The sequence below is a fragment of the Colobus angolensis genome, unplaced genomic scaffold (assembly GCF_000951035.1).
Source record: "Colobus angolensis palliatus isolate OR3802 unplaced genomic scaffold, Cang.pa_1.0 Scaffold328, whole genome shotgun sequence".
NCBI classification, from domain to species: Eukaryota; Metazoa; Chordata; class Mammalia; order Primates; family Cercopithecidae; genus Colobus; species Colobus angolensis.
Genome location: NW_012116577.1, coordinates 1,013,859 through 1,034,798, shown reverse-complemented (window position 1 = coordinate 1,034,798; position 20,940 = coordinate 1,013,859). Strand labels below are relative to the sequence as shown.

At 36.6% G+C, this 20,940-nt stretch overlaps 1 protein-coding gene across 6 annotated transcripts in view; it reads left to right on the top strand.

The window, feature by feature from the left end:
- The window catches only part of MAPK10 (mitogen-activated protein kinase 10), a 344,777-nt gene that overhangs the window by 316,093 nt on the left and 7,744 nt on the right, over nt 1-20,940 (top strand). For all 6 annotated transcript variants that reach the window (XM_011951788.1, XM_011951784.1, XM_011951785.1 and 3 more), the window contains 2 exons: nt 11,638-11,701; nt 13,904-13,981. In XM_011951788.1, the coding sequence (XP_011807178.1) occupies nt 11,638-11,701; nt 13,904-13,981 (142 nt within the window). The remainder of the gene's footprint in view (nt 1-11,637; nt 11,702-13,903; nt 13,982-20,940) is intronic.

The window sequence follows — 20,940 nt, the reverse complement described above, 5'->3', positions numbered from 1 at the left end:
GGTATAAATCTAATGGTCACTGGAATTGAAATTGGCATTGCAAAATCAACATATTAAATATTAAACTGGCCATACCTCCTCTCCACACCAAATCTATGCCTTCTCCTTCTCCTTCCAATTCATGGCACTACTTTCTATCCAGGTTTTCATCTGGATAATGAGATACCTTGGAATCTTTCTTTCTATTCCCTCAGCCCCCTTCATATCCAAGGTGACTGGAAAATTTAATCAATTTGCATTCAAGGTAAGTATTGATAGGTAAGGACTTAATACTGCCATTTAGCTCATTGTTTTCTCTTTGTTTTGTAGGTTCTTTGTTCCTTTCTTCCTCTCTTACTGTCTTTTTTTTTGGATAAAATGATTTTCTCTTTGATTCCTTACTTTGTGTCTTTTGCGTCTCTACCATAAATTTTTACTTGGTGATTACCATGAGGATTACAAAAACATCTTATAGTTATAACAAGCTACTTTAAGCTGATAATAACTTTTTGCTTGCATTTAAAACAAAACTATACTTTTACTCCACCATCTCTCACACATTTAAAATTTTTGATGTCACAATTAACATATTTTTATATTGTGTATCCCTTAACACATTTTTTTTTTCATTTTACTTTAAGTTCTGGGATACATGTGCAAAACGTGCAGGTTTGTTACATAGGTAAACATGTGCCATGGTGGTTTGCTGCACCTGTCAACCCAGCTTCTAGGTTTTAAGCCCCGCATGCATTAGGTATTGGTCCAAATGCTGTCCCTCCCCTTGCCCCCAACCCTCTGATAGACCCTGGTGTAGGATGTTCCCCTTCCTGTGTCCATGTGTTCTCATTGTTCAACTCTCACTTAGGAGTGAGAACATGCGGTATTTGGTTTTCTGTTCCTGTGCTAGTTGTTAGTTTGCTGAGGATGATGGCTTCCAGCTTCATCCATATCCCTGCAAAGGACATGAACTCATTCTTTTTTATTGCTGCATAGTATTCCATGGTGCATATGTGCCACATTTTCTTTATCCAGTCTATCACTGATGAGCATGTGGGTTGGTTGCAAGTCTTTGCTATTGTGAACAGTGCTGCAATAAACATACATGTGCATGTGTCTTTTATAATAGAATGATTTATAATCCTTTGGATATATACCCAGTACTGGGATTGCCGGTTCAAATGCTATTTCTGGTTCCAGATCTTTGAGGAATCACTACACTGTCTTCCACAATGGTTGAACTAATTTATACTCCCGGCAACAGTGTAAAAGCATTTGTATTTCTCCACAGCCTCGCCAGCATCTGTTGTTTCCTGACTTTTTAATAATCGCCATTCTGACTGGCATGAGATGGTATCTCATTGTGGTTTTGACCTGCACTTCTCTAATGACCAGTGATGATGAGGTTTTTTGCATATGTTTGTTGGCTGCATAAATGTCTTCTTTTGAGAAGTGTCTGTTCATGTCCTTCGCCCCCTTTTGATGGGGTTGTTTGTTTTTTTCTTGTAAATTTAAGTTCCTGGTAGATTCTGGATATTAGACCTTTGTCAAATGAATAGACTGCAAAAAATTTCTCCCTTTCTGTAAGATGTCTGTTCACTCAGATGATAGTTTCTTTTGCTGTGCAGAGGTTCTTTAGTTTAATTAGATCCCATTTGTCAATTTTTCTTTTGTTGCAAGTACTTTTGGTGTTTTAGTCATGAAGTCGTTGCCCATGCCTGTGTCCTGAATGGTATTGCCTAGGTTTTCTTCTGGGTTTTTTATGGTTTGGGGTCTTACATTTAAGTCTTTAATCTATCTTGAGTTAATTTTTGTATAAGGTGTAAGGAAGGGGTCCAGTTTCAGTTTTCTGTATATGGTTGGCCAGTTTTTCCAGAATCATTTATTAAATAGGGAATTGTTTCCCCATTGCTTGTTTTTGTCAGGTTTGTCGAAGATCAGATGGTTGTAGATGCCTTAACACATTATTGTAGCTATTATTATTCTTAATAGCTTTTTTTCTTTTTCACCTTCATGGTAACATATAGGAGAATTACATACCACCATTACAGTATTAGGGTGTTCTGAGTTTGACTGTGTACTTACCTTTATAAGTGAGTTTTACACTTTCACATGTTTTTGTGTCACTAATTAGAATGCTTTTCTTTTAGCCTGAAGAACTCTCTTAAGCATTTCTTGTGACACAGGTCTGGTGGTGATGAACTCCCTCAACTTTTATTTTGGAAAGACCTTATCTCTCCTTTTCTGAAGGACAACTTTGTGGGGTACAGTATTCCTGATTGATAGCTTTTTTAATTTTAGCATTTTGATTATATTGTCCCATACACTCCTGGCCTGTAAGGTTTCTGCTAAAAAATCTGCTAGCTTGATAGGAACACTCCCTTAAATGTTATTTGCTTCTTTTCTCTTGGTGCCTTCAGGATCCTTTCTTTGTCTTTGATTTTTGTTGATTTCATTATGATATGTCTTGGTGTAATCTCTTTTGAATTGAATCTGATTAGAGACCTTTAACTTTCCTCTACCTGAATATATCTTTCCAGAGATTTGAAAAAACTTCTGCTACTATTTCCTGAAACATGCTTCCTACCCCTTTGTCTGTCTCTTCTTGAACTCAAAAATGTGCTCTTTTGATGCTCTCCCATAAATCACTTAAACTTTCTCTGTTTGTTTTCATTTTTTCCCTTCTGACCACATATTTTTAAATAACCGGTCTTCAAGCCTACAAGTTCTTTCTTCTTCTTGATCAATCCTACTATTGCATTTTTCTTTTCATTCATTATATTCAGCAATAGGATTTCTGTTTGTCTTTGAAAAATAATTTCAATATCTCTGTTAAATTTGTTTTATTTATTGTTTTCTTGATTTTATTAGATTGTTTCCCTGTAATTTTTTTGAAGCTTGTTGAGCTTCCTTAACAATTATTTTGAATTTTTTGTCTCTTAGTTTATATATTTCCATTTCTCTTGAGTCAGCCACTGGGAGATTTTTGTATTTTTTTGGTGGTTTATGTCACTTCAGTTTTTCATGTTTCTTATTTTCTTACATTGACGTCTGTGCATCTGAAGAAGTCAGAGCTTATTCCAGTCTTTGCAGACTGGCTTTGTCTGGGAAAACTCTTTATCAGTCAGCCTTTCCATAGATCCTGAGCATGCCATTTGGTGTGGTCTAAGGGTAGGCCTGCTGTTGGAATCCTCAGGCAGGTTGGCTGGGTGTCTGGGTGCCTGGGTCAGCAAGTGGGTGGGTCTATAGGGTTGAGCCTAAGTCTATATCCACAAGTGTGGACCTATTGATTGAGTCCACATGGATGGGCCAGATGTCTGGGTACACAAGGGCAGACCTAATGCCTATATCTGCAAGTATTTGCCTACATCTGCAGAGGTTGGCCTTATCTTTGGGTCCACAGGGGCCTGCTTGGATCTGGGATGGGCTTTGAGTCTGAGTCTGCAGGAAATAGTCAGTTACTGGGATGGATCTGATGTCCAGGATTATAGGGCACAGCCCAGGGCTGGAGACGTTCCAGAGGCTGGGCTGCTAAGGTAGACCTGACAGTAGAGTGATCCAGAGACCAAGTCTGCTGTATAGACCTTGAATCTAGGGCTACAAGCTCCTGATCAGTGCTGGGAAAGGTGTGGAAGCTCAGTTCACAAGTACTAGCTTGGTGTCTAGGGCTGTGAGGGCCTCTTTGGTGCTGGGTTTTACTGTGGCAGGCCCAGTGTTGGGGTCCAAGGGAAAGTCTGATGCTCACTTCCTTCTCCTTCCATCATGTGGAGGGTATCTGTCTCCATGTTGTGCTATCTAGTGTTGGGGGAAGAGTGAAGCAGGTAATGTGAAACTGTCCTTCCTCTCTCTGCAATGCATCTTTTCTTATTTCTGTGCTATATCCAGGTGCTGAAATCTCTCACCTGGTTTCCTTCACTTTTGTGAAGGTATTTTTCTGTGTGGATAGTTGTTCAAATTGATGTTTCTGTGGGAGAGGGAGCACTGGAGAGCCTTATTTTATCATCTTGCTGACATCTCCTCAACTCATACTTTTAAAAGGCATTTATTTCATCTGTAGTAGTATATTATTTAATTTCTGTTTCAGAACACAGACATAGTTCCTGAAACTTACTGAAGCAATTTTAAATAATCAACTAATAGTACATCACAAAATGCCATATATCTACTTTTAGAAGGCAATGAAGTTTTTGGTAATTGGAAACCAGGTCATTGCTTAATGCATAGTAAGGTCACATTACTGAGAAATCATAGGAATTAATTATATCTAATCAATTCTCTTGATAATTGTGCACATTGCAATAATATTTTCATTATTTTGGCTGATTGTTGGTAAGACTGTTTGTGTAACAAATACTGAGCTCCATTTTGGGGTAATGAACTGCTGTTGGTCCTACAGAGAATATAAGGTTTTAGAGAAAAATTGAACATGCTAAACTGTGCCATTAGCCAAATAAAACCATGAAAGTACATATCATTTAATGCTACACAGACTCATTTTACCAAAATTTTTATTGTCCAATTAAAAGGTGAAAATTTAAGAAGTCTTAGTCATCAAATTAAGAAAAAAAAAATTAGAAAGCTTACTCTATATGTGTAGATTCAAGGAAATATGAAATCAAAATGTTGCATATTTCCTCAATGGATTTCCTGTTCTATCTAATTTTGTACTTATACCCTTCTTGCTTAAAGCCTTTTAATAAACCATGCATCTTTTGACAATCATCAAACTGCCAAGCTTAATAAGAAAAAACAAAGCATATTTCAATAAGATACAATATCATGCACTTTGATCCAGATGTTGAATTAATAGTGAATGCACACACTGAGAGACAGTGCTATTTAAAGCTTTCACTGACATTTTAAACAAGGCAGCAGAGCACAGGGAGATCCTTAATTAGGACAAAGCAGACAAACACCAACAACTTGATGATTGTCATATGGTTCAGAACATGAGTAGTAGGGAAAAGTGTCAGTTCAGGGCTCAAAGATGAATCAAAGGAACAACTTTGTACGACTTAGATTTCTCATATCTGGTTTTTATCTCTTTAGAGATTCATGTGTTTAGAGGTCTTTGATGTTCATGATACTTTGACAAAAAGTGTTTAAGAGTTTAAGTGTTGATTGCTTGTATGATAGTTGCCAGCTCTAGCTGTATGTGTAGACTGACAGAAAATTGGAACAGAAATCAGTGTGTGACAGGCTCAAATTTGTCTTTAATGAATATCTTTTACAGGTGTCAAATTATCCAGTTTAATGTTTCTGTTTATTCAACCCATAGGTATCCCATTATTCTGTCTTTTCCCATAAGAGACCATAAATGTATTCATCTGTCACTAATTAACTCTGTGATTCTGGGCAAATCACTTATGCTTTCTCAGTTTCTATATTCTCATTTGAAAATTGAATAAGGATGGCATTAGATAATCTCTGAACTTTCTTTTACCACTAATATCCTATAATGCTGTTGAAAAAAGAATTATCTCAAAGATTAGTAAAAAATAAAATCACACATTTTACTCATGAATATTACTTGTATATATGGGATAAAATGAATGAAGTCACAAGAAAGAGCAACTTTTTTTTTTTTTTGAGATGGAGTCACCCAGGCTGGAGTACAGTGCTGTGATCTTGGCTCACTGCAAGCTCCGCCTCCTGGGTTAATGCCATTCTCCTGCCTTGATCTCCCAAGTAGCTGGGAATACAGGTGCCCACCACAGCGCCCAGCTAATTTTTTATACTTGTAGTAGAGACGGGATTTCACCATGTTAGCCAGGATGGTCTCGATCTTCTGACTTCGTGATCTGCCCACCTTGGCCTCCCAAAGTGCTGGGATTACAGGCAGAAAGAGCAACTTTTACCTTCAAAAGATCAATTAGGAATTGAACAGGTACTTGTTAAAGAGATCTCTTTAGCAAAAAGTCATGTCCAACAGCAAGAACTCCATAGAATGCCCGCAGAATCCATAGTTTTCAACTATAGATTTATTATGTAGAATTCTTCTCTTGTCTGTACTGTCTGCCAACAGCCATATTTTATAGCTGAATTTTACGTTCCTAAAAATAGAGAAAATGGAAGGAAATGCTGACGTGCTGTCTCAGAGAAGCAAAAGGTACAGCTGCAATTGTTGAAACCTCAGTGTTAGAAAAACATTGCAATTCAGTTGTTTTCTGTCTCCTCAAATTACTGTATACCTTAGATCTCTAATATGTCATATCACAACATTGCTATGTAGAGTGTCCACACATTTATCCTCCAAACCACAACACTTAAAGGAGAGAGGGGGGTAAGGGCTACTAATAATTACAAGGACAATAAGGATAAAGTGGAACTATTTTGTACAAACTGGGAAATATGGTCACCCTATTGGCTTATGTTTCTATTTCATGTTTTACAAAGATGTTCACTTTAAATATTGTTTTGTTAGCCTTTATTTTGGATTCAACAGTATTGACACTTGCTCTGGATTACTCTTTAAATTTGTTTTTAATAAAACTTTCATCATTAATTAGCTATATGACTTCATGATATATTTTTTAAAATTTCTTTGAATCTTAGTTTCCTGACTCTGAGGATTATTAGGGTATATATAAGGACAGCTTAAGATATGGTGGTTTCTCAGAAAAAAAAAAAAGTAGTTCCTTTAACTAGATAGAGAACAGTGTTTTTCTTTTATTAAGTTCTCAGAGAGACTTGGGAGAGTAGATCTGAGATCATTATACTTTTTCTAGTGTCACAATTGTTCTATAGTTTCTTTCCTTTTAGTTATATTGGTGTTGAAAATCTTTTTCTACATTTTTTTCAATTATTTAGGTGAAGTCTCACATTAATGCTCTCCACCGAAGATCTATCTGGATCTTTCTGGGGGTGATAGCAATTTAAAGTTTGGAAAGCTTTCAAAGGGTTCAGAGGCTTGCTCTCTATCATGCATTACTGGTGCCCTGAGAGTAAAAATCTTTATGTGCTTCATTTGCAAGAAACAACCAATGACTTACTTTTTGTGAAATTCTACTCGCTTGACTTCTATAACATTGCAATATTCTCATTTTTCATGTATTTCTCTAGCTGTTCTCTTTTTCCTTAGTGAACTTATCTTTCTTTGTCCAATCTTTAAACCTTGATTTGGCCATTTACTCTCTATATCCACATATCTTCCCTGGGTGACCTCATCCGCCGTCATAGTTTCAACAAACATCTCTTGCTGGTAGTCTCGAATCTATACAGCTCTATCCAACAGCGTTCCTCTCAACTTCAGATTATACGCTTAACTTTCAAATCAACATCTTTTCTCACATAATGCCTAGGCGCACCTCTCTACCAATCTCATTTCCACTTTTCCATTCTCGATTTCTTTACATGGCTTCACCAACACAATCATCTTCCCGGATACTCAGCTTAGAAACTGGGGACTCATATTCTTCTCTGCCATCACATGCGTTCAATCAAAAACCAAATTCTATCAAGTTTATTTATTAATATTTATTAATTAAACCTGAATCTGTGTTTTTCATTCACTCTCATTTTTTTTTTTTTTTACCACAGTCAGAACTTTTAATATTTTTTATAGATCATGCAATGGCTCCCTACCTCTTCTCCCTGCTTACAGTTGCACCTTTCTTCAATCCAGTTGCAAATTTGATCAGGCCGTTCTCTTACACTCTTCAGTGATTTCTTCTTTCTTCCATATCATGATACCCTGGATCTTCTTCTTTTTTTTTTTTTTTTGAGACAGAGTCTCTCTCTGTCACCCAGGCGGGAGTGTAGTGGCACAATCTCGGCTCACTGCAACCTTCACCTCCCGGGTTCAAGTGATTCTCCTGCCTCAGCCCCCCGAGTAGCTGGGATTGCAGGTGCCTGCCACCATGCCCAGCTACTTTTTGTATCTTTAGTAGAGGTGAGGTTTCACCATGTTGGCCAGGTTGGTCTTGAACTCCTGACTTCAAATAATCCACCCACCTCAGCCTCCCAAAGTGCTGGTATTACAGGCATGAGCCACAGTGCCTGGCCCCCTGGATCATCCTTGATTCACCCTTTGTCTGACCCTTCTGCTTCTCTAGGTACAGCTCTTATATCTTGTCACTTCTCACCACGTGTTTTATTTTACTGTGACAAAATTCCTTCTTGTTTTCTTGGCATGAATGTACACACAGAGAAGCACATTCACCACCACCACCACCACTACCACCACCACCACCACCACCCTTATTCTGTTTTCTACATACTGTGACTTGCCTTATAATGTGCTCTTGGTATAGAGTCACCTTTTGTCCTCCTTCTTTTATCTTGACAACCTCCCACACATCTTTCACTCACTGAATAAGCATCACTTACTCCAGGAAATAAAATCCAGGCTTTGTTAGGACTTCTCCATTCTGTTCCCTTAGACCATAAACATGTTTCTATCATTTATCATGTTGTATGCTAACGATCTGTTTTGCATCAGTCTTACCCCAGTAAATTGTGAACTCCTTGTGATCAGCAATCACATTATTCAGTTTTGAAATCTCAGTTTTTTATATAGTCTGCCATGTGTTAGGTGTCCAAGACCTTTACTGAATGAATACATTTAATAAAGAAATAAATAAATTCTAGTATTTATTAATTCACAGTGACCATGTACTTGTTTGTGTTTCGTCCTCATTTAATTGAAACAATTTGGACATGTTTCATCAGTATAAAATTCATATAATTGACCACCAATATAAATTCATATAAAATTAACCTCAATAGAAATATGTCTAATCCATTTTAAGTTATTGTTTATGCAATCCATATAAATTTGTGTTTCAATTTCTGCAGTAATTTCAACCAAAGAAGTAAAGTTCAAATCTCCCAAAATATTAGGAAAGATGTTTACAGTCTTTTGAAAAAATATTCAAAGGGTGAAAGTCACAGGCCCTGATAACTCTCCATATACTATCCTTAACTTCCTCTTATCCTTCATTTCTCACATCTCAAATTATTCTTATCTGATAAACTCTCCTAAAATACTCTCTCAACAGACATCTCCAGGACATTTTGCTTTATCCCCACTCCTCATTTATTTTTTATTTAGACTATCACTTAGTAAGAGAATAATTCCTATTAAATAAGGTGGGGAAAGAGCATAAGCGAGTGCTCAAATACCAACTTCTCTTTAGCAGAAGGAGGCAGGGAATGTTTCGGACTATCTCATCCTGATGATTGCTGCCAAGCACTTACATGTGCGTGTGTTGTAACATTGCTCTCTTTGGATTATTGGTCAATTATTCTTTTATATTGTCACATAGAAGACACCTGTATGTGCATGTGCCCTTTCACCGGAGGTGACATTTGCATTTCCTCTTTAAAAAACAAACAAACAAACAAAAATCTGAATATGTAGTAAATTTGCCGAGGCCGTCGAACAAATACTATAAATTCAAGTGTGTTTAAAGCAGCCCTCTTGGTTTGTTGAAAGGAAAAATCTTGAACTCAGCTCTTTGCTTTCTCTCTTGCAATTGGTTTGTGATTAGCGTCTGTGCGCTTTGTGCTTTTTATATTAGCAACAGCTGTACACTGAGGCTCCTAGGGAAACCTCCTCAAAATAGCTTTGTTGCAAAAAGAAAATGGCATTTATGAACTTTGGCAGGAACTGTACTCTTGAGCCATGTTCAATTTTAAAACTTGAATGGAAAAATCCACTGCATGGAGAAGCCAGCCAGGCAGGATCATGAGCTGGATCTATTGTTAGAAGAAGAAGGAGGTGCCAACAGCTCAGAGGGCTCTGGGGTCTCTGAGAGCTTGTGTACACTGAGTCCTGCAGGGGTCCTGGACAAGGCCACTTGGATGGGGGCCTAACCACAGCATTACACATGCTCAGGAAGAGGCAAAGGCGGAAATTTACCACTTGGCAAAGCGTCTTCACAAAACCAGACTTGGCTTTGTGGTAGCTTCCTTAGGTAATGGTTTCACAATTTTTCAAAAATAACTTCATTTTACTCATTCACTCACTAAGTCAGAATGTTTCTATTATTTGAGAGTTCTTGATAGAAGTGGAAGGTTCTACCTCAGTCAGGTCCTGAGAGCAGTGCCTAACTATCCCAGTCCTGTCACCTATATACAGTCAGTGTGTTGTGTTCTTACTATTGTCTGGGGTGGTGTGAGAGTCTCATTTTGCTTAGTTGTCAGTGCTGACAGCTGCTGAGAGCTGCTCAGCCAGCCACTTCTGAATTGCAGTAGGTGAGGTTTACAGCCTTCTGCCCCAGTAACAGTCAAAGGTGCTAAAACAATGTCTGGCCCCGTGAGTAGTTATTTCTCAATACCTCAGTATTATGCTAAGTTACTTCACCACAGTTGCGCCAAGTCTTCTATTTTCATAGCCAGATACTTTGCAGGATTTGAGGCCCCAGCATGCCAGGGCTAGAGTGAATATTTGTGTCTGTCATGATTCAAGCTACCAGAGATTTTGCATGAATTAGAGAAGGGTCACTTTAGCCAGAGGGTGCTGCTCATGAGCCAAAAAGCTCTCCCAGAAGCCAGAAGCTGTCTCTGAAAATCTTGTCCAGCGCTTTCCTTACTATAATAGCCATTTTTGAAAGGTCTGTGTCCTAAAGGGCTTGCATCACTCTTACTGAGTGACTCTTTTAGTTTTTCACAAAAACTGTTGCTTTTGGAGTATTGGACGGGGCAGCAAAAACTTGATAGCTCTTCTTTGCGCTCAGTCCGGTGCCAACCAGTGTAGCCCCTCAGCCTCGTCTTTCTCTACCCCATGGTGATTTAGTTTTCCAAGAGCCTTTTTATTTTTTTTCTTTCCATGTCACTTGGCCTGAATTGGAGCTACCCTAGCCACCATGATAGATCTCCTAAAGTCTAAATATCAGAAAGAAGAGGTCAGAGAATTTATTTGAGATTCTACTTCCTGGTAGGCACATAGGTTTGTGAAAATCCCTCCTTTTCCACATTTGAACTCCACGTGGGAAGAGAAATGCTGGCTCTGTAAGTCAGACTGAAGGCCCTATCGCAGCATTTCTACTAGAGAGGACTAACCAAGGGCCATTCAGGGATTCAAGGTGACCCACCTCTACAGTCAACTGGCAGTTTCTTCAGGTTAAAATAAACAAAAAGCTTAAAATTGTTTAAGTATAGGGCACATAGCAATATACACAGATATTCTATGATATATCATGAAAAATAAAAAGGTTGATTTGGTCTCAATTTTTTTTGTATTGAGGACTAGTACTATGGTCTGTTGAGAAATATTATAAAGTTTTCTTCAGGGAAGGTCTAAAAATAGAACACGATCGTACTAGCCTAGACGGATTTTAGCATGGTTCTCTTCTAAGGCAAGTGAATGAAGGAGAATGAAGCTTCTGGGCCATTGTAATCAAGTGTTTTGTCTGCTGTTTAAAAGACCAGTCTTTAATTGCTTAGGCGTGGGTTCTAAATCAGAAGATGTCAGAAAGTGAGCTCTCTGGATTTGGGTTCTGCTGCAAATACTGCAACATTCAGCAAATATTGCAATATGAATGAATCCCCCATAAGTTTACGGGAAAATTTTAACTTCTGAACTACTGTAATTACCTCATAATTTATATATGGTTCCAATCACCAAAATAAATGAGTGCAAGGTATTCTCATGCGTTGTAAGAGTTTAGTCGTGTTTACATTATTGCACAAAGATTATTATTTGTTTTTATTCGGCAGCCTCCACCTCAGATATATGACAAGCAGTTGGATGAAAGAGAACACACAATCGAAGAATGGAAAGGTAACTCTACTATTAAAAAATGTATACTTTTTATTTTATCGAACTCAGAAAGTATCACCCAGGCTTTGCTTGTAAAAACAATTTACTAAAAGATGGTTTGCTAATTGCTATTCTCTTAGACCATTTTTAAAGCTCCTAAAACTTCATCTGTCTTTTCATGACGAAAGCAATGTTATGTTTGCTCAAGAATGAAAGGCGTTTACCATTGATACCTTTTAAAATGGTACTGATTGTCAGTGTTTGTCATGGTGGGGGCAAGCTTTAGTTCAGAATTCCAGAATAAAACTTTCTATGTTTGTACATAAAATCATCATATGAAACATGAAATTAAAATTAATTCTGAGATGGTATTAGACTTTAGAAAATAAAAGATAGTTAATATACGAGTTTACTCATTGGACTGATAAGACTTGAGAATTTAAATAGAAAATATGTGTAGCCTATTTTTTTCTTTAACATTAAAAATTAGAATGAATGAATGCATTAATTCATTTTTCAGCAAAACTTTTCCAAACACATACTGCATTTTTAAGATTATACTCAGAGTAAAACAAAGCAGAAAAACAATTGACTTAAAAAGAATTGTTAAACTAATCTAAATCACTACAGAATAGAAAAATATGGGAAAGTCAAATGCAGATTGTAACAAATGATAAGATCAAAATGGGAAGAGCTGAAGGGAAGGAACATTTGAGTTACCTTGCAGGAATTAATAAGTGTAAATTAGGAAAAGAAAAAATATTTGGAAAAGATCAGATAAAGGACTAAGAGGAAAACAAAGGATAGGAATAAGCAGAAAACGTTACAAAGATACTAAACAGGGCCAAGAGTGATGACTCACACCTGTAATCCCAGCAGTTTGGGAGGCTGAGGCTGGGGGATCACTTGACCCTGGGAGTTCAGAACCAACCTGGACAATATAGGGAGACCCTGACTCTACAAGCAACATACAAAAATTAGCCGGGCATAGTGGTACACACCTGTAGTCCCACCTACTCGGGAGACTGAGGTGGGAGGATCACTTGAATCCAGGAAGTTGAGGCTGTGGTGGGCCATGATTGTGCCATTGTACTCAAGCCTGGGTGACAGAGAAAGTCTCTGTCTCTCTATATATATATGTAAAATAAAAAAGAAAATAAAAAAATTTTAAAAGATACTAAAGACATTCCACTAGTCAAGAGATTCCAAGTTCTTGTTGGTGAATATGGAAAAATGAACATATACATAAAGTAGATCAAGTGAAAAAAGATGCTGGATGTAGATGAAAAAGGCTTGCTTTCATCCAAGTAAGGACAGGAAGACACTCCTTAGGAGCTCATGAATAGGTGGATGATAGGATATAACCATCATTTGAGGAGGACATGGACTAAATTGTGAGAAACTGGGAGAAAGAAGTACCTGTAAAGGGTGATGATTATACAGATTATAAGCCATTGCAAAGCAAGAATGAGTAGGGCTGAATGATTTTTAGCTAAAATGGACAAAGTAAACAGAACTGCAACTCTCCAATTTAACTCTAGCATTCAGAAAGCCAAAAATGGATACCAATCTGAGAGTAAATGAACTAAATTTTTTAATGTGTTTGGTTTTTGGCAAGTTTGGATTTACAAGTCCAAGATATGAGTGTGAAAAAAAAAAAAAAAACACACAGAAGCAGTAAGAGATGGAAGTTGTAAGGATTGGTAAAAATTTAAAGTAATAAGAATATGTGCATTTCATAGGAAGTGAGTATAAAAGAAAAACGGATGTTCAAAGCCATAAAAATTGTTACTAGATGAAGCTTGAATGTATTAGTAGTTCCCCCAAAGAATTCAGAAAACAAGTAAAACATGTGTTTCTTGTTTCATGTATGTAGTAATGTTTCATGTATATAGAAATAAATGTTATTTATGTAGAAATGTATGTAGAAATAAATAGTGTATATATATAGAGAGAGAAATAAATAGTATGTTTCATGTACATAGAAATAAATTTTCATGCATTGATTTCTTCAGCCGCTTTATTGGATACCTATTTGTGCCAAGCTCTCTGCTAATTACAAGGCAATATAGAAATAGAAATAGAGCAGTAAAGGAATCTCAATTGATTTTTAATTTACTCAACCCTATCAAAACAGTATTATTTGCCATTAAGTAGTGAATTTCCCTGTGGATAAAGGAGAAATTCGTTTTCTCTAATAACACAGCTAACTGTTTCTTACAGAACTTATCTACAAGGAAGTAATGAACTCAGAAGAGAAGACTAAAAATGGCGTAGTAAAAGGACAGCCTTCTCCTTCAGGTACTCACTCTCCGTGAATAACCAATAAACTAGTACTTGTGTAATTTCTTGACCTTTTTGTAGGCGTTGCAACAAATAACATCGCTTGAAGTGCAGATGGAAAAATATCACATGGTTGTTTCCTTATAATGATTTTAGTTTTATTTCTTTTGATATTCAGTGTGGCATTCATTCTGATTATTCTGATTGTAATGATCCAGCACAAAATTTTTTTCATAAATCATTTTAAGATAGTAATGAATCCTGAAGAAAATGTTAACATGGGCTAAAGGGTAAATGCACCTCATCAAAATTCAGAGCCATAATGCCCTTTTGACCATCAAGTCAATGTGGAGGTCAGGAATCCTTTCAGCCACAACCTCTTCCCTCATTCATTCTTAGTGTTTGAACTCTTCTCAAGGTTGATGTGACAATAGTTGAAACATCTACCAAGATGAGCTCCAGTTAAAGTCAGCTTGGAAAATTTTTCGTTTGCTAGCTACAGAATCTAACACACAATTGTACATATGTATTTTTTACTGATCCTAGTAATGTGCTTTAGTATGACTTGAGACAATTTACTTATTAATGCTAATGTGTTTTTTTCCTAAGACCTATGCTCTCACTATAAAGAGTTTTAGAAAATGTGATGGTTTATTTTCAGCTTTAAGAAACTACATTCAACTCCTGCTAGCAAAAGTATGGGCTACCAATGCCTAGTTTTGAGAAAAACTGATTAGGGTGTGGTTTTCCTAGATTATTTTAGGAAAAAAAGATGTAGGATGAGATAATTAATCAATTATTCATACAGATACTACTCTTTGAATAACTAATTTACACCCCAAACCAATATGATACCCAAACAGATGCAATTCGGTTATGACATGCTTTTCTCACCAGTGGGACTTGAAAAAATACTCAGTTTTATCCCAAGTTTTTCCTTTCCTCAGAGAAGGTTAAGGGAGTCACTGGAGTTGTTTTCCAGACTGCCCTCTCTACTCATTCACCCTAGCGTACAGATTGACACAGTCCACAGAAGCTGCTTCACACTTATCCGCATGTTCGGCCTGTTGCTCATTAAAAAACTAGAAAACAGAATCCAAAAGCCTCAAGATGCCACCTGCTGAGGCAGAACAACTCCTTGTTTTAAGAATTCCTATGATGACCAGAACATATTGTCATGTACTCATTAGGCAGCAGAAATAACAGAATTTAGCCACGGGTGACCTAGCACATTAGGCCGGGCCAGGACAAATTTTAGTAGAACCTATTCTATTCATCTTCAGTTCAAGTTATCATTACTTCATTTCCTTTTCATACCACCGTACCCCAAAAGACTTTTTATATCTTCCCAAAGAATAGGATCTTTCCTTTCTATAGATCCTACTAGTTCCTGTATGTTAAATATTTGACCTCTTGTCTTATATCCCTTATTGATTGTAATTTCATTGAGAAGACTGTATGCATTTATCTTTGTGTCCCATGTAGTGCCTGGGTGCTGTGCCTTGCACACAGTAGTAGCTCAATAAATATTTATTAATTTGAAAATTGCCACTCAATTTCTCCCTCAGAATATTTCTTGGTACTATTCCAAACACAAAATTCAAGACAAGATCATGTAACTTTAATACAGTATACTATTCAGCATGTTCTAACACCATTATTATAAATATTTATTCGCTCTATTAATCTCCATGAAGATAAACAGGCCAAGCATCAAGTATATAAAGTCTTGCTATTGGCATTTTTTCATGCTTCACATAAAGTTTGCAGTTTTCAGATGTTTGATTTATTCATTTTGGGAAATACATATTCATGAATTTTTTGCAGGCCTGCTTAGTGTGTTAATGATTAATTCTAAAATATGCAACTTAGACTCTACTTGAGTGAGAAGGCTAAGCCACTTTTTAACCATTCCAACTACCTTAACAATGAAAAATTATTGCCCTAAACTATAGTTGACTGGCTTAACGAATTTATAGTTAAAATGATTGTGGATTCAATCTAGGAACAATATTCATGAGTTCGTTATAAGTCACGTAGTATGACTTTCTTTTTTGTGAGAAATCATAAAATTATAATACACATTATACGATGCATTTCTGTATGATATATTTATGTGCATGATGGAGAGGCTCTGGGGCAGCCATGTGCTGGCGCTGACTCCACCAACTCATGACGGCCAATTCTGTACCTCTCTTCCCAACTATGCATTTATTGTTGGTGTGTTGGCAGCATGAAATCAGCCACGGAGGATTTGCAACATGAAAATTGGCAGATCCTACAAATCAAGGTGTTTTTGTTGCCCCCTGCAGAGCCAACTGTTAAATTTTTATTGGCGCACCACTCTGTGTGTGCGTTTTTGTGTGTGTAATAAACCACGCTGGAAAGAAAAAGCAATTACTAAAAAAAGTTTGAAAAGTCAGCTTTTTTGCATTGTTCATTATATTCAGCTTTTTTCCATTAATGTTCATGTAGCATATTTTATTTTGAAAATAGCTAGGGTAAAGTATTTTTATAACAGACTCTGTTAGTATTCAGTCATGGCAATACAGGGAATTCTGCAGGGAGGGAATAAGTTAAAGCAGTATCTCAGGGGCCAAATGCTTCTAATATGGACATTCGTGTTAGGTGATGCTTTTAAAATGTAAATAGGAAGTTAAATGTGCATTTGCAGAATAATTTATAGGTTTTAAGTATATTGATGGAACTGTTGTATGTCAATAAGAGATAAATTTAAACTTCAGATACATTTCTAAATAAATAATTGTACTCCCTTGGCCGGGCGCGGTGGCTCAAGCCTGTAATCCCAGCACTTTGGGAGGCCGAGATGGGTGGATCACGAGGTCAGGAGATCGAGACCATCCTGGCTAACACGGTGAAACCCCGTCTCTACTAATAATACAAAAAACTAGCTGGGCGAGGTGGCGGGCGCCTGTAGTCCCAGCTACTCAGGAGGCTGAGGCAGGAGAATGGCGTAAACCCGAGAGGCGGAGCTTCTGTTATCTGATTTCACTTGCATAGTAATTTATTTTCAAGGATGGCATAGCTGCTTGCTTCCTGAATTGATCTGTAACAATTGTTGAGGGACTAGCAGTCCATGAATAGAAATTAATTTTCTTCTAAAAGCATTTGTTATAGGATGTTAGAGCTAGAACAATAGGAGAGCATCTGATTCACCAATGCTCAGTTTGTTCACCAGCCCTCTTCCACCTGAGAAGTAAAGCTCCCAAAACTAACAGTGACTCACTAAGATAAGGATGCTGAACATCAGGATAGGCAGAGATTTTCCAAAATCTCTAAGTCAAAGATAAAGCTTCCGGGTAATTTTAATATGCCACCATTCCCTCCCCAGTGTGGACCACATTCCCCACCATGGGAATATGTCTTAGGGTCACTAATCTAGTCCATTAATTTTATTTACTTTTTATTTAAAAATCTCAGGCCCAGACAAATTGTGGCTCAAGATCATGTAGATAAAAAAGGCACTATTTTTTTCATTCTTGTGCTTTTTCTCATTCTGTGTCTACCATATTTTTTTTGCTGTTGTTGGCAGTGGGGGGGTATCAGGAAAATAATTTCCTTTAAAAAAAAGTGGAACAACATTTTCCCCCATAACAATGTTTTTTGGTTACATAACTCCTAGCTGAGAAATTTTCTTTAGCATACGTTACTTCTTTCTATGAAATTTGATTTTTTAGGTAAAGTTGATGGTAGCTAATATTCCTCATTTGCAACCCTATTGACATTTTCGGTTCCTTTTAATGCCATTTTTATTGACAAAATTTGTAATGCTTTATTGATGGCAAAACATTTTTGAAAATGTATATCTCTACTGTTTTCTCTTAAGTAATACAGAAAGAAGAGATATTTATCACATTGGACAACTGAACACTATGATCAGATTCAATTCGGTTCAATTCTCTTTAAGATATTTTCACAAACTGCTTGACAGTAATTTAACAACTTAAAGCCAAGGCCCATGTCTTGTCCCTTATATTTGTTTTGGGTTTATGGTTTATAAGTCCTGTTTATTGCCTACGTGAAAATAGACTTGAATGGATCATCCAGTAAAGCCAGAAGTGGCTGCAGGCAAGGAGGCATTTATTATAGCGTAATAGAGGGAGGCATAGAGAAGCAAATAGTTTTCATCTAATAGTGGTGGACTGGTTAACATTTAACAACTCTATTTAAAAAAAGAATTGAGGAGTAGCACTTAAGATTAACATTTAACAACTATATTTAAAAAAAGAATCAACGAGTAGCACTTAACAATTTCTGTGGTATAAATATTCTCACTGTGACCAATTTTAAGCAACAATGTAACGTCAATGGGTGCAGAGTTGTAAAGAGATGTTAATAATTGGTTCTAAGAAGCCACTGAAAGCCAGCTCCAGCACACCGTAGACAGTGCGCATTTTTCTCCCACCATCACACTGTATAGCAAGGAACCATTCCCATGAAACAAGCAGATGTCATGGGAATTTTTACAAAGGAAGTACTGATGACCTCTCTTAATGAATTTGTGCCATATAAAATCAGAAGCAATAGTCTATGGAACCCTAGAAATACAGCTGATAAAGACTTTGATAGATTCTGAACTTTGAGTAGTTAAACACTAATTATAATTTGCATTCAACATTGATAAACTAGAGGGCAGGACCATTCCAACACAGAAGATAGGAATTAGAGAGAACCAGCTGATAAACAAAAGGAGAAGAAAGACAACTGCAACAAAATGATTTCCTTTGGCCAAAAATAGCTTAACAGTTTCACTAGTTCAAAAGCAAGAAGGAACTTGCTTTTCCTCACAGAACCTGTCTAGAAGAGTACACATAAAAGATACTCAATACTGTTTTGTTAACTCCAGTACTTACTCTGTGCTACTACTCAGCAGTAGACACTGTGGAAGACAGGAGAAACAAAGAAGTATAATGAAAGAAGTAAAAAGAAGCAGGGGAAATATATACTTGAGGTAATCTATAACAAAACTACACATAATAAAGGACTGACTGGTATGGCATAACATTCAGAATATTCCAGAAGTGTGCTGAAAATATGCTGATTTTGAAAATAAGTGCAGTAGAAGTGCTGTGTGTTTTATAAGCATAGCCTGCAGTATGATCCCCTGTTTATAAAGAGCTTATTAAAAGCTACTCTGACTTTTGCTACATTCATTCAATATTATTCATAGATATAAATTTGTGTTTTGCTGCTGGGGAAATTTCCTCAGTGCTCTTTGTTTAATTTCTCTAGCTGCCGTTGTTGTGGGTTTGTGTTTATTTGTAAACATCAAATTGTTTTCCTATAAGGGAGCCTTATTTCAGCTAAGCCTTATCTCACCCTTATTTGAATCATTACTGAATTTTCATTGTGACAATAAGAACGTGTCTACATAATCAACTCCAGCCAGGATAGGGGAAAAAGCCTATCTCAAGAGAAGACCAAGATTATTATGAAAGATACTTAAAAATACTTTTTGGTTTGTATTATGCCACAATTTTATTTTAAAACTTTCAAACTGGTTATTTTCTCATAATAAAGCATGCTATCAAAAATCCTCCTGGTTCTACTGATATTCTGGTTATTTACAACATTCATTATATATATATTCATTTGATCTGTTTTTGATAGCCAATCCCCTGACACTGAAACTTCTTATTCAAATAAATCCTAAGTATAATTGTATTTCTACATATTAGCAATGAACATAAAACATTTCCATTTAGAATAGCATCAAGAAATATATATTTAGGAATAAATTTAGCAAAAGAAGTGCAAGCTTTGTACTCTGAAAACGACAAAACATTGTTGAAAGAAATTAAAGAGACCTAATAACTGGAAAGACATTTCATTGTTCATGGATTAGAAGATTTAATATTGTCAAGGTGATGACAGATACTCCCCAAATTGATGTACAGATTAAGCCAATACCTATCAAAATCATAGCTGTCTTTTTTGCGGAAATTGACAAGCCCATCTTAAAATTTGTGTGGAAATGCAAAGGATGCAGAATATCTAAAATAACCTTGAAAAACAACACAGCTGGGAGATTTACATGTTCTGATTTCAAAACTTACTACAAAGCTACAATATCCAAGACAGAGTGCTACTTGCATGAAGATACACAAATAGATCAAGGGAATCAAATTGAGAGTCCAGGAATAAATACCTACATTTATGACCAATTGATTTTTGAAAAGGATGGCAAGACATGGACAGAGGCTAGCCTTTTCAATAAATGGTGCTGGTATGATTGGATAAGAATGATTCATGCAAAAGAATGAAGGTAGACCCCTGCCTCATATCATATACAAAAATGAGCTAAAAATGAATCAGGCTTAAGTATAAGGTCTAAAATTATAAAACTCTTAGGCAAAAACACAGGAGTAAATTTTTATAATCTTGGGTTAGAAAATGGTTTTCTAGATATGACACGAAAACACAAGTGATAAAAGAAAAGATAGATAAATCCAATTTCATAAAAATTAAAAACATTTGTGCTTCAAAAGACACTTTGAAGAAAATGGGAAGACAAACCATAGCATAGAGGAAAAACATTTGAAAATAAATATCTGATTAAGTAACTTGTACCCAGATTATATAAAGAGCTCTTACAGGCTTGTCACAGTGGCTCATGCCTGTAGACTCAGCATTGTGGGAGACAGAAATCGGAAGATCACGTGAGGCCAGGAGCTTGAGACCAGCCTGGGCAACATGGCAAACTCCTGTCTCTACAAAAAAAACCTTTTTAAAAAAATTATCCAGGTGTGGTGGTATGTGCCTGTAGTGCTAGGTACTTGGGAAACTGAGGCAGGAGAATTGTCTGAGCCCTGGAGTTAGAGGATACAGTGAACCATGACCATGCCACTGTGCTAAAGGCTGGGTGACTGAGTGAGACCCTGTCTTTAAAGAAATATGCCCTCTCTCACCACTCCTATTCAACATAGTGTTGGAAGTTCTGGCTAGGGCAATCAGGC